Source organism: Colletotrichum truncatum (assembly GCF_014235925.2).
Source record: "Colletotrichum truncatum strain CMES1059 chromosome Unknown Contig_0009, whole genome shotgun sequence".
NCBI classification, from domain to species: domain Eukaryota; kingdom Fungi; phylum Ascomycota; class Sordariomycetes; order Glomerellales; family Glomerellaceae; genus Colletotrichum; species Colletotrichum truncatum.
The window spans coordinates 2,469,734-2,482,028 of NW_027222406.1; the positions used below are offsets into that span (position 1 = coordinate 2,469,734).

Sequence of the window (12,295 nt, forward strand, 5' to 3'; positions counted from 1 at the left end):
GGTGACGTCCACAGCATCTGCCGCTACCCCAAAACGTTCAAGCGGAACGGGTTTGGTGTTTTCTAGCGCCCATGATGATCTCCACCGCGGGATCTCCCCCCTCGCCAAGCCCCCATCGAGCCTCAACCAAATCGTCTCGGACGGCACTTGCTCCAAGCCGCTAGCCAATCATGTCGGTGTGGTGGGCGGGAAACCCGGTCCGTCGATCGTTGCTGTCTCAGACATTCCATCACGACGCCGAGTTCTTGGGGACACGGACGAATCCCGTCCTTCGAAGTTGGACCGGGCTGCCGCTGATTCAGCGGCTTGGTCCGGGTCCAGCTGTTGGCCTGGATGCCAACCCGAAGTTATCCTTGGTCTCTTTCTTTCGAAAACAACAATCTAGTGGAGAGCCCCATTCCCCATATCAACATCAAGCTCATTAGCTTACGCTTGGTTGACTTGCCTTAACCCACCTGTTGTCGGAAGAAACCCATCTACCATATAACCTCCGATCCCAGTTCGAATACGTATTGGGAAATTTTCGCCTTACAAGTGTTGAGGTCACCAAATTTTGAGACCTGCCAGTGATTTCACAAAAGGCGTATTCTACGATGCCTACTTAGGGTCCACGGGGTCTTCATCAGGTCAAAGTAGTAGTCGACATCAACACTGGAATAAACTCGGCTCATGTTGCTCTGTATACATTCAGGATAGAGTTCTGCCCGCAGTGTGCGGCACGGCAACTCAATTAGAGTTTTCTCAACTTTCCTAGCTGCCGAACGGGATGAAAGGGTCTAGGGTATAACGGGTACAACATGGGTCGGAGAAATCCCACCTCGAACTATCTGGCTGCAACCCGTCTACGTCAGCCAGGTTTGAAAAAAAAAAAAAAAAAAAAACGGAGGTTCAGAGAAGTCTTGATTTCTTAGCGCACTATTTCATAAGTTTCGCCGCCCAAATAGATTGGTCAAAGCTAGGAAAAGGTCGCGGGAGACGGGATGGTTAACAGTCCGTGAACCTGAATCGTCTGAAGCTTTCCTGACCAGACACCTCTGTAGTCCTTATAAGGCATCTATGGTATGCAGAGCTTCGGGCGACCATTTGCGTCCGAGTTTGGACCATCAAGGCCGATGGTGTATTTCGCCGGCCACGGAGTAAAAGTGCTTCCATGTCTCAAACTAGCACCACCGCGAGTGGTATTTCGGTAGCAGATACCCCAAAAACAGAAATGAAGAGTTTTGCCTGTGCCAGGGGCGACCAGAAAATGAATGGTGGGAGCAGATAAGCTACGGCCGCATTCTGCCGATCTCGTGCAGGGACAGCCCCTGAGATGACGACGATGACAACTGATGCGATGCAAATCATTAGATCGAATACAGTTTGGCGGACCTTCGGGTGTTGACCATGCCCGGACGAAGATAAAAATATGGGCAGTGAAGTTGTTGTAAGAAAACGTAATGACCTTACTCGGCCTCTTATCCTCGAGTACCGTAACGTCCCACACCCACTTCTGGGCACCCCCCACATTTGGGCACCCCATTTACACCAAAAACGCCGTTTTTCGAAATTCTATATTAAACTAAATACTTTACTTATTAAAGAGAATAAATATATGTTAAATAGATTAAGACTTAATTATAATACTTAAGTAGCTATATACTAGTATTATTGATAATAAGTATTATAAATTCAAGGTTTAACATTTATAATACTAATTTACCTAGCCTATATCTTAATATATAAAATAGGTAGAGATATTTAACTAATATGATTAGAATTTTTAAGTAAGATATAGTAGATTTATATATTCTTATACTTAGTAAAAAATCTTTAAGCTTAGAATAATATTTTAAAATTTCCCTTAAGAAAAGTTTCTATTATAGAATTTTAACCCTTAATTATACTATATTTACTAAAGTAATACTTTTAAATCTCTTTTAGATATAATTATATACTTTTAATAAGTATAAATATTAATTTCCTAGATTTTTTAAATAAGTATATATGAGCGAAAATATATTTTTCTAATGTTAAGGAATACTAGTAAGTTACTAGTATCTACTAACATTTTAAAGCTTTTAGTTTTAAACTTCTATATTATAACTATTATTATATTTTGTTGGAACGGTAGGTAGGAATCTCGTAGATAGTACGATATCCTTATAACAGGGTATTAGAGTAAGGGAACTTGTACTTATGAAGTAGGGCTTTAATAGTAAAGAATGTATAGACTTATATTGAAGCTGAGTTGGTTGAGGAACTAATAGCTAGCTAAGGGAGAGAATTAGGCTAGTTATATAGTAGTATAACGTCGCCTATAATAGCTAATATAGGAAGCTATAAGCTAGGTTTAGTATACGTAAGTATATACGTCAACTAGCTTATAAAGCAGCTTATAAATCAGACTAGAATCTTCTTTAACTAAATAGACTTTTAGATAAGGTTAAAGAGAGTATTCCATAGGGATCTGAATGTCATATGTTTAAACTAGCAAGCAGCCATTCTTAGCTAGTTACTTTTGTAATGTTACGACCCGACAGTTAACAAACCACTGACGACGACCCCGCAGGGGCTCAGCGGTTATAGGGACGGCCGTCAGCCGTTACGTCGTAACAACCCCCACGGAACGGAAGAACTAGGATACAGGTCACGTGACGATAAGCAGGACCGACGGACGATAAGCGGTCCTGGGACAGGACCGACGGTGCTAAGGGCGGTCCATGGCGATAGACCGACGTCCTGGGTGTCGGTCCCCCAGGATCAGGAAGTGTTCAGCATGGAACCAGACTTGTATATAGTTGGGACTCGAGTCCTCTCGAGTCCTACCTTTCCTAGTTCTTCAGCAATCAACTTCGTGATTACCCTAACCGGTACTTTCAGCTATACCTAAGTGACGACTACTCTACGACTCTTGTTGAGGCCTTGACTGATCACCAAGACCTTTGAAGATCTACGATCTATTCGACCAGGACCACGGAACGACTGTTACTACTCTCAATCCCTGGCTTACTGTTAACACAAACCCACTGTCAGTTAGCTAGCCGTAACACTTTGATTGCTCCTGTTCAGTAAGTCACCTTTTGAGAACTACTAAACAGTATAGACAAGATGTCTTCTCGCGCTTCTGCCAAATCACCCACTCCAGGATCCTCATCCTCTTCGCGCAACCAGCCTCAGAGCCTCGCGCAGGAGCCCGCCAACACTGAGGACTTCGACATGCCGGACCTCAAGTACGACTCCGATGGAGATAGCTCTTTCACCAAGGAAAGCTACGATAAGCTCCGACGCATAATCCAGAAACAAAAAGCCGAGACAAAAGACATACAGAAAATCGTTAACGAAAACCGACAAGCAATGGAAAACCTCAACGAGCAACTCCAGCACGCTGGACAGGCCTATAAGAAGCTGGAAGAAGACATCAAGGGGGACGCCAACCTCCGGAAGATCTAGGAACTCCAGGGGGAAATCACCACCCTCCGGGCCGCCGCCAACATCGTTACCACGCCCGTCCACGGAGGACGACAAAAGCTCAAGCTCAGTACGCCTATCACCTACGACGGAACCCCCGGGACCCTTAAAGGATTCCTAATTCAGGTCAAAAACTACTAGAACTTTCACCATGGAGATTTCACCAACGAAACCGAAAAAGTAGTACACGCAGCCACCTACCTCCGAGGAAAGGCCCTCAAGTAGTTTAAACCAATCCAGGAAGAATACCTCAAATGCGAGACCCTCGACGAGTGCACTACCGAGACCCGCGACATCTACGCCAATTTTAAAGGATTCGAGGATGCGCTTAGGTCACTCTTCTAAGACCCCGACGAAAAGCGACAAGCCGAACGAGATCTAGCATAACTTAAGCAGACTAAGTCTGCTAAAGACTACTCCGCTAATTTCCGACAACTTAGCGTTCAACTCGACCTTACCAAGGAAACCAAGATCTTTATATTCTATCAAGGACTAAAAGACGAAGTCAAGGACGAGATCATCAAGATTGATCGACCTGACGACTTTCTCTAGTACGCCGAACTCGCTATCAAAATCGACAACCGGCTTTTCGAACGACGAAAGGAAAGAAGCGAAAAACGACAAAACCCTAACTCAGGACGCAAGTACTAGTGGTAGCCTCAGCACTAGTTTAACAACCAGCGAAACGATAATAGACCCCGTAATAACTAGAACAACCCCCGACAAAGTACTGCCTATGGTTACTACAGTGGACTAATAGACCTTAGTGCTATACAGAGAAACGACAAAAAGAACGACAGTTAGAAGAAAGATAGACAGTGCTATAACTACCAGAAGATTGGATACCTAGCATACGAATGCAGGTCACCTAAGAAGGAACGCTTCCAACCGGTACTAGAGAAACGACAAGCGAAGTATCGCTACGAAGACGATCCCTTATAAACAACTCAACTAGACCACTTGCTTCGATGACAACTGCCATATCCACTCTAGCAGTAAGGAACATGCAGGATAGTACCCCTAGAAACCTTAAGAACGATCTAGTTACGACACTACTAACGCACCTAAACAGACCCTCGCTATAGGATATAGAAGCAATAGCAAAATCAAGCGCAAGACAATCGAACAGCTCGACAGTATAAACGACAACGAGGAATTAGAACAAGACAATCAGCGAAGACTAAACCTCCTCTACGCAGGACGACAAGCCAACCTACAGCGGATTCAACAAGACTTACAAAACCCTATGTAGCAACGACAACTCGGTGCGCTAGACGCACATATCGAACGACGACAACATGTACAAGGAGATCCCGCACGGATCCGCCAAATCAACCAAGAACTGGAAGAACAGGTCGAATCAGAAACGACCAAGAACACCCCTAACGACTCGGAAACACCTCGCGATGTTGCCTGCTAACATGCCTAACTGGAAGTCGCCTTTGAAGTCGCTTTAGTTAACGACACTAGCTCTAGAGAGGACTCTGACGAAGAAATATAGTGGTATTACTGCTACCAAGACCAGCGCCGAGTCCACTATATCAAGAAAGACGAAGCATAGAAGAAACAGCAAGAAAACGACGAACAAGGAACAGACGAGCAGTTAAAAAACTAGACTTGCCTACCGAAGACAAGGGATAACGACAGGCAGTCTAGACAAGGTCCCTATATAGCGCAACGACGCCTACGACATAACGATACGAGCATGTACAAGTCTAAATACAGCTCAACGGAAGAACAGCTACCGCCATGATCGACAGCGGAGCCTAAGGAAACTTCATATTACTAAGAACGGTGAATGAAAGAAAGATAACCTGGAAAAGAAAAGCAGCCGAAGACTGCTACGAACTCAGCACCGTTAAAGGAGAACAAGTCTAGTACGGCGGAGGACGTATTGCTATAGAGACAGCGCAACTCCCTTTGCAGATCCATAGCCGGAATAAGCGACTGAACTTCGATATTACGGAGATAGGAGACAAGTACGATGTCATCCTTGGAAGACCATGGTTATACGACAGTAACCCACGGATAGATTAGAGAACAGGCCAACTCCATTAGGACTAGGATTTAGTCACTAAGAAGCAACCACGGAACGGTGCCTTAAACGAACCTCTCAAGACTCCTAAAGCGAAGAGATTTCTAGCATACCTACGGATAAAGGATGCAAACGCTAGGACGTTATCAGCAATAGACATCGGCAAGGAAGACCGACTTCTGTCTATCCTAGAAGAATACCGGCAATACCAGAAGCTATTCGCCGAAGAACTCGAGACCGGACTCCCGGAACATAGCAACTACGACCACGAGATACCCCTTAAGGAAGGGAAGGAGCCAAAGCTAGAAGCAATCTACGGACTTAACCAGAAAGAAATGGAAGCACTCGACGCTTACCTCAAAGAAAATCTACAGAAGGGATACATCAGACCCTCTACATCACCAGCGGGATACCCAATCCTATTCGTACTAAAAAAGAACGGCAAACTACGACTCTGCGTCGACTACCGGAAACTTAACGACATTACGATTAAGAACTGCTACCTACTACCGCTTATCTCCGAACTACGAGACCTGTTGCACGGAGCACAGTAGTTTACAGCACTCGACCTAAAAGGAGCCTATAACCTGATCTGGATGAAATCAGGTAAAGAATGGAAGACAGCGTTTCGAACACGCCAAGGACATTACGAGTACCTTGTAATGCCCTTCGGACTCACCAACGCACCCGCGACATTCCAGACGATGATCAACCACGTCTTACGAGAATTTCTAGATGTGTTCGTCGTAGTTTACCTCGACGACATCCTAATCTTCTCCAAGACTCTGGAAGACTACAAAAAACACGTACACCAAGTACTGCGGAAACTGCAAGACGCCAAACTCCTAGTGGAACCCGAGAAGAGCAAGTTTCACGCCAAAGAAGTCGAATTCCTAGGTTTTACGATAGCCCTAGGAATCCTCAAAATGTCTAAAGACAAAATCGCAGCAGTACGAGACTAGCCTACACCACAGAACGTTAAGGACGTACAATCCTTTATTAGATATGTAAACTACTACCGACGGTTCCTAGAAGGGTACTCAGACAAAAACGACCCTCTCACGAGACTCTCGAAGAAAGATGTTCCCTAGCAATAGGAAGAAGAACAAGAACAAGCCTTCAACGAGATCAAAACAACAAGTTATATCGGAACCAATACTTGTTATACCAAACCCCGAGAAACCATTCGAAGTCGAGACCGACTCCTCAGACTACGCTATAGGAGGACAACTAGGCTAACGAGACGACGAAGGACGACTACACCCTTGCGCCTTCTTCTCACGCAAGTTACACGGCCCAGAACTTAACTACCAGATACACGACAAGGAACTTATGGCAATTATCGAGGCATTCAAAGAATGGAGACCGCAACTCTTAGGAACCAAGTACGAGGTCAAAGTATATACCGACCACAAGAACCTCGCACACTTCACCACATCGAAAGATCTTAACAAACGACAAATTCGATGGTCCGAATTCTTGTCAGAATTTAATTTCAGAATTATCTACCGGAAGGGCAAGGAGAACGGCAGGGCCGACGCCTTCAGCCGACGACCGGACCACGAGGTCTAGGTACCTGAGGAAACCCGAGTTATCCTCAAAACAGACAAAAACGGAGACCTTATGCCAGCAGCCAGACTCTTAATGATGGCTAGAAGAGACAGTACCAGCACGCCTGGAAGGATGTCTCCTGAAGCCATTAGGGAGATACACTCCGCACCCGCACATAGTCACCAAGGCGTAACCAAAACGTGGAAACGCATCCGTCAACACTACGACAAAACGGCTACACGACAAGAAGTATCTTTAGCGATTAAGGACTGTGAGGTTTGCGCAAAAAGCAGACCCAGCCGACATCAGCCTTATGGAAAGATACAGCCGCTCCCAGTGCCGCAAACCGCATAGGAATCCATCTCGCTGGACTTTGTCACTAAGTTACCTAAGTCCCGAGAACCGATGACCAACGTCCACTACGACAGTGTCCTCGTCATCGTCGACAGACTCACAAAGTACTCATACTTCATTCCGTACATGGAGTCAAGCACTGCAGAAGACCTCGCCTACAAGTTTCTGCAGGTGATCGTAAGCCAACACGGAATGCCGAAGGAAATCGTATCCGACAGAGACAAGCTGTTCACTTCCAAGTTTTGGAGATCCCTAATCTCGCAGCTAGGATCTAACCACAAGATATCCACCGCTTTCCATCCGCAAACCGATAGCCAGACAGAACGAATCAATCAGATCATAGAAACCTACCTACGCTGCTACGTCAACTATCAGCAAAACAACTGGGTCCAACTGCTACCTATAGCCCAGTTCGCCTACAACAGCGCAGTAGGAGAAAGTATAAAAGAATCACCATTCTACTTGAACTACGGATTCAACCCGACAGCCTATAGACAACCCCGACAAGGCCCAACAGCTCTGAAAGCTGTGGCAGATATCAACAAACTCAAGGAAATCCAACGAGATCTTCCCAGAGACCTTGAATTTGTGCGCGAACGCATGCGCAAATACGCTGACAAGACAAGAGTTAAGGGACCAACTCTAAAGGAGGGGGATAGCGCATACCTTCTCCGCCGGAATATCAAAACAAAACGACCAAGCGATAAGTTAGACTTCAAGAAACTTGGACCCTTCGAAATCACGAAGAAGGTATCTAACGTCAACTTCAAACTCGCACTACCAGACACTATGAAGTATCATCTAGTTTTTCATATTTCACTTCTCAAGCTAGCACCAAAAGGATCACGAACTATAGACCACATCGAAGTCGACCCGGAACAGGACTACGAGGTCGAAAGGATCCTCGATCACATCGATCAGCACGATGACACAGAAATACAATACCTAATCAAGTAGAAAAACTACGGACACGAAGAAAACACATAGGAACCCGCATCAAACTTGGAGCACGCACAAGAGGAACTTCAAGAATACTAGACGCAATGGGAAACACGACAGCACGCCAAAGTCATGCAAAGACTAACACACAACCCTCGCGTCAGAAACCCTCAACCCAAGTTTCGACTAACCAAGAAACCCCAGGGCAACAAAACGTTTCTTCGCCTAGGAACACCTAGCCCTGAGTAGCCGAGGAACCTCCAACACTCCCCGCACCCGCGCCATCTACTAGAGGACCCAAACCCACAAACTCGTCACCAAAACCAAAAAGGGACCAAGGAGGATCATTCCCGAGACCTACTGCCTAGAGGTCACTAACGACGAACCTCTCGTAAGCATCCAAGGCAGGTAGGACTTCGTCGTCCGCCAGGACGCCATCCTCCCTGTCAACCTCCTGCATACCACGCTCAAAAACTTCGGTCTGCCGCTCCCGAACCATCTTACAGACCGTCCGAATCCGTTTCAGACAACCCGCAGCATCCGCTATTTAAACTTGCAAACGAGCAAACTCTTGATGAAGCGCGAATAGCTCCTCACCCGCTTTCTCTTCTTTCTCATCCCACTCCTTTTACTAAGAGTTCAACTTCTAAACTAGAAGCAAACATTAGCAACCCCCAGAACAGCGAAAACACAAAAACACGACTTACAAGTAGACGCCACAAGGACGCCGTCACAAGGTTTCTTCGCCTCGATGCAAGTCCTACAGCGTGTAGACTTCTCGCCAAAACGACACGGGACCTTTGCACGGAAACAACGAGTGCAAGGCATGTCGCTAGCAATCGATCGGGACTCTACGTATTCAATAAGCGCAGCTCTCTCACGATCTTTTATCACAGTCAAGTGCGACTTTGTCTTTCGAACGCGACCTGACATGGTGTCGGCATCATGAAAAACAAAGGAAGCAAATTTGTGGATCCCCAACCTGGGACCAACGACCTACTTATACTCAGGTCTCGAGGACAAGACCTTTAAGAGGGGAGCTGATGTTACGACCCGACAGTTAACAGACCACTGACGACGACCCCGCAGGGGCTCAGATTGATTGATTGATTGATTGATTCCTACACGGTTATGAAGCCGCTCTTATGCTAGCAGCTATGCCCGGAAAGCAGGGTTTGGCAGACAGCCGAAGCATCGACGATAAACCGCGACGCCCCACTTCGCCCTGTTATTAGATCAGGACCAGCTATCCCCAAGCTCCCACTATGCTATCTATTCTTGTGTGTTTATACCCTCTGTTAAAGATTATTGTCCTCCTGCCTGCTCTCTCGCTTGGTGTTGCCTTCTAGAATCCTTCTTTCGCGTCCTCCTACTTCGGTTCTGTTAGTGCTAGGCACTATGTCTGGTTCTGTATACCTATAGTCTCCCCCCAGCCCTCAGCTTCGTCTCTTTATCTTGTCCGCATCCTCTCAGACTCGCATGTGCTATATCTCAGTTAAATCTGTAAATCTTTTTATTACCTCATACTAGGTTCCTATGTAGCTCTATATTTCCATCTTTCGACCACCACCTCCATCCACCGCCTAGAGTCGGACTCAATCCGCAAAACACAATACTCCAACCGCTTCGATTCGTCCGATTACTAAGTATAAGAGCTCGTACACAGATTCCGCAGACATTATTATACGTTGAAGGGGCGACAATCCTTCTTCGCGGAGGGGGCGACAGGGGACCAATCTGTCTGCAAACTATAGTATTTTGTGGCATCGATCGTAGCATGCCTGGTGTCTGGTGCTTTCTCTATGCAGGAGGTGATACCGTTCTGTCGGGCTTGTCGTCGTTGTTGTCGCGGGACGTTGCAAACTTTGTCGGGGGTGATAGGCGACCCATAACCTATCGGTGGCTGTGGTGTTGATGTTTGTTTGGGCTTGGTCGTTGTGCTCACGTGATAGCCCGTGACTCAACCGCGGTGGTGTCGATGGTGTTGTCTATTGACGTGTCATACTTTGTGGCTTGCTCTCGAATTTTTCGTGGTCAGAGCCCGCCCGCGGCCACGAGCAGGCTCTTTGGGAGCAGAATCAATGCCGAGGATGACATTATGCCCAAAGTGACCTCTGAGAGCGCGAGCGGGCGTGGTTTGATCAATTTGATGCTGTTTTCAAAAATTTCGTTCTCGCTGTTGTTGATGTTTTTCTAACGCAGGGCATATGTAACCCAGCCGGACAGGTGTAACCAGGGATCCTCGGAACGGAAGAACTATGGACAAGTCACGTGGCCTCGGGGATAACGCGGGGTAAGGACAACCCGGGCTGGATATGTTGGATATGTCAGATATCCAACCGATCCCCGGATATGTTGGATATGTCAAATATCCAACATAGCCAAGATAAGGAGGACCGTTCAGGACTTGTATATAGGATGGACTCGAGCCGGGCTCGAGGACAGACTTCCATAGCTCTTCAGCAATCAACTTTGTGATTACCCTAACCGGTACTTTCAGCTATACCTAAGTGACGACTACTCTACGACTCTTGTTGAGGCCTTGACTGATCACCAAGACCTTTGAAGATCTACGATTCAATCGACCAGACCCCAGAACGACTGTTACTGTTGTCAATCCCTGGCTTACTGTTAACACAAACCCACTGTCAGTTAGCTGGCCGTAACAACGAGGCGAGATCCGATGGCATGTCATCTAAACTCCCGGCGTTGCAAGATGCCTGTTGGTTATGTCTTGTGTCTTCACTTTCGGATGCCGAACCCCTTGACATGTTTTCACTTCGGCAAAACTGGCCGCGAAACCTCAGTCGTGTACCGAGCTCTACGACCTGAAGCCGCCAATTGTTCGTTTAGCTGGTAGCAACAGACATGAAAGTCAAGTATAAATACCCAACTCGATCCAGGTGAAGTTCTTTTTCTCCCCGTCCTCATCTTCATTAGCATCTTACAGCTCAAAACACTTGTCTCTTCTAAATATCCTTCTAGTGCTGTGCGCTTTAAAATTTAGTCTTATTTTCGACCTTTGTCCTTCGACAGTCCTGCTTCCCCAAATATTCCTATATTTATCACCTTTGTAACCAGCAAAACTTTATCCTTCAGGAAAATGCGTTACACCATCTTGACCACCTTTGCTCTCGCTCTCCTTACTGGAAATGCTTTGACAGGTGTGTAGCCTTACAATGCTCGGTTTCGGAGAATACGACTTTCAAATGGATTGAGAGCTGACATCGTTGACTTAGCTCCCACTCCCCAGGGTGGTAATGGCGCTATCGGGGGCGGAAATGGCAGAGGTGCCGGCACTGGTGCTGGCAATAATAACCAGCAACCTCCTCCCCCTCCCCAGAACAACAACAACAACCAGCAGCAACCTCCTCCCATCAACAATAACAACAATGACAATAATGCAAATGCCAATGTGGGAGCCGGTGGCGTTGGGCGCAACACAGACGGAGCCAACGGCAACAATAATGCAAATGCCAACAACCAGAACAACATTAATAACGACAACAATGGGAATAATGGTAACTTTGCCCGGGCTATTATTCCCAACCAGCAACCGCCTCCCCCACCCAACGGCAACAACCCTCCTCCTCCCAGACCTAACAATGCTCGGGCTATCAGTCCTAACCAGCAGCCGCCTCCTCCGCCTAATAACAACAACCCTCCTCCTCCTAGGCCTAACAATGCTAGGGCTATCAGTCCTAACCAGCAATCGCCTCCCCCACCCAACGGCAACAACCGCCCCCCTCCTCCTCCCGCCAATTAGAGCAGAAGTCTAGGGGGAAGAAGGCACCTGATGCTATGGATACTATGGTGTTAGTGATGCTGATCTGGCGGTAGCTGCTTTTGGCTATAGAAAAGAAAGCAGTTATCGTCTCTCGGTAGTCCCCGAAAACGTTGGTTTATTGTCATCTTCTTAAGCGAGACACGAGGTTCATAAGTAGCACCATTTGTTGTCTAAAACTT

At 46.7% G+C, this 12,295-nt stretch overlaps 5 protein-coding genes across 5 annotated transcripts; 3 read left to right on the plus strand and 2 right to left on the minus strand.

Moving 5' to 3' along the window:
* Positions 1-3,090: 3,090 nt before the first annotated feature.
* Positions 3,091-3,432, plus strand: CTRU02_213205 (uncharacterized protein; the record flags this gene model as incomplete). The annotated part of the gene is made up of 1 exon (XM_036730821.1): positions 3,091-3,432. The coding sequence occupies one exon, from the start codon at positions 3,091-3,093 to the stop codon at positions 3,430-3,432; it is 342 nt and encodes a 113-aa protein (XP_036577351.1).
* Positions 3,433-8,693: 5,261 nt separating this feature from the next.
* On the minus strand, positions 8,694-8,828 carry CTRU02_213206 (uncharacterized protein; the record flags this gene model as incomplete). The annotated part of the gene is made up of 1 exon (XM_070205994.1): positions 8,694-8,828. The coding sequence occupies one exon, from the start codon at positions 8,826-8,828 to the stop codon at positions 8,694-8,696; it is 135 nt and encodes a 44-aa protein (XP_070060387.1).
* A 147-nt stretch (positions 8,829-8,975) lies between these two features.
* Positions 8,976-9,262, minus strand: CTRU02_213207 (uncharacterized protein; the record flags this gene model as incomplete). Its single annotated transcript, XM_070205995.1, has 2 exons — positions 8,976-8,980; positions 9,037-9,262. The coding sequence occupies 2 exons, from the start codon at positions 9,260-9,262 to the stop codon at positions 8,976-8,978; spliced, it is 231 nt and encodes a 76-aa protein (XP_070060388.1).
* Positions 9,263-10,307: 1,045 nt separating this feature from the next.
* CTRU02_213208 (uncharacterized protein) lies at positions 10,308-10,526 on the plus strand (the record flags this gene model as incomplete). The annotated part of the gene is made up of 1 exon (XM_070205996.1): positions 10,308-10,526. One exon carries the CDS (start codon positions 10,308-10,310, stop codon positions 10,524-10,526), a length of 219 nt encoding a protein of 72 aa, XP_070060389.1.
* A 906-nt stretch (positions 10,527-11,432) lies between these two features.
* CTRU02_213209 (uncharacterized protein) lies at positions 11,433-12,095 on the plus strand (the record flags this gene model as incomplete). The annotated part of the gene is made up of 2 exons (XM_036730824.1): positions 11,433-11,493; positions 11,569-12,095. The coding sequence occupies 2 exons, from the start codon at positions 11,433-11,435 to the stop codon at positions 12,093-12,095; spliced, it is 588 nt and encodes a 195-aa protein (XP_036577354.1).
* Positions 12,096-12,295: the final 200 nt, after the last annotated feature.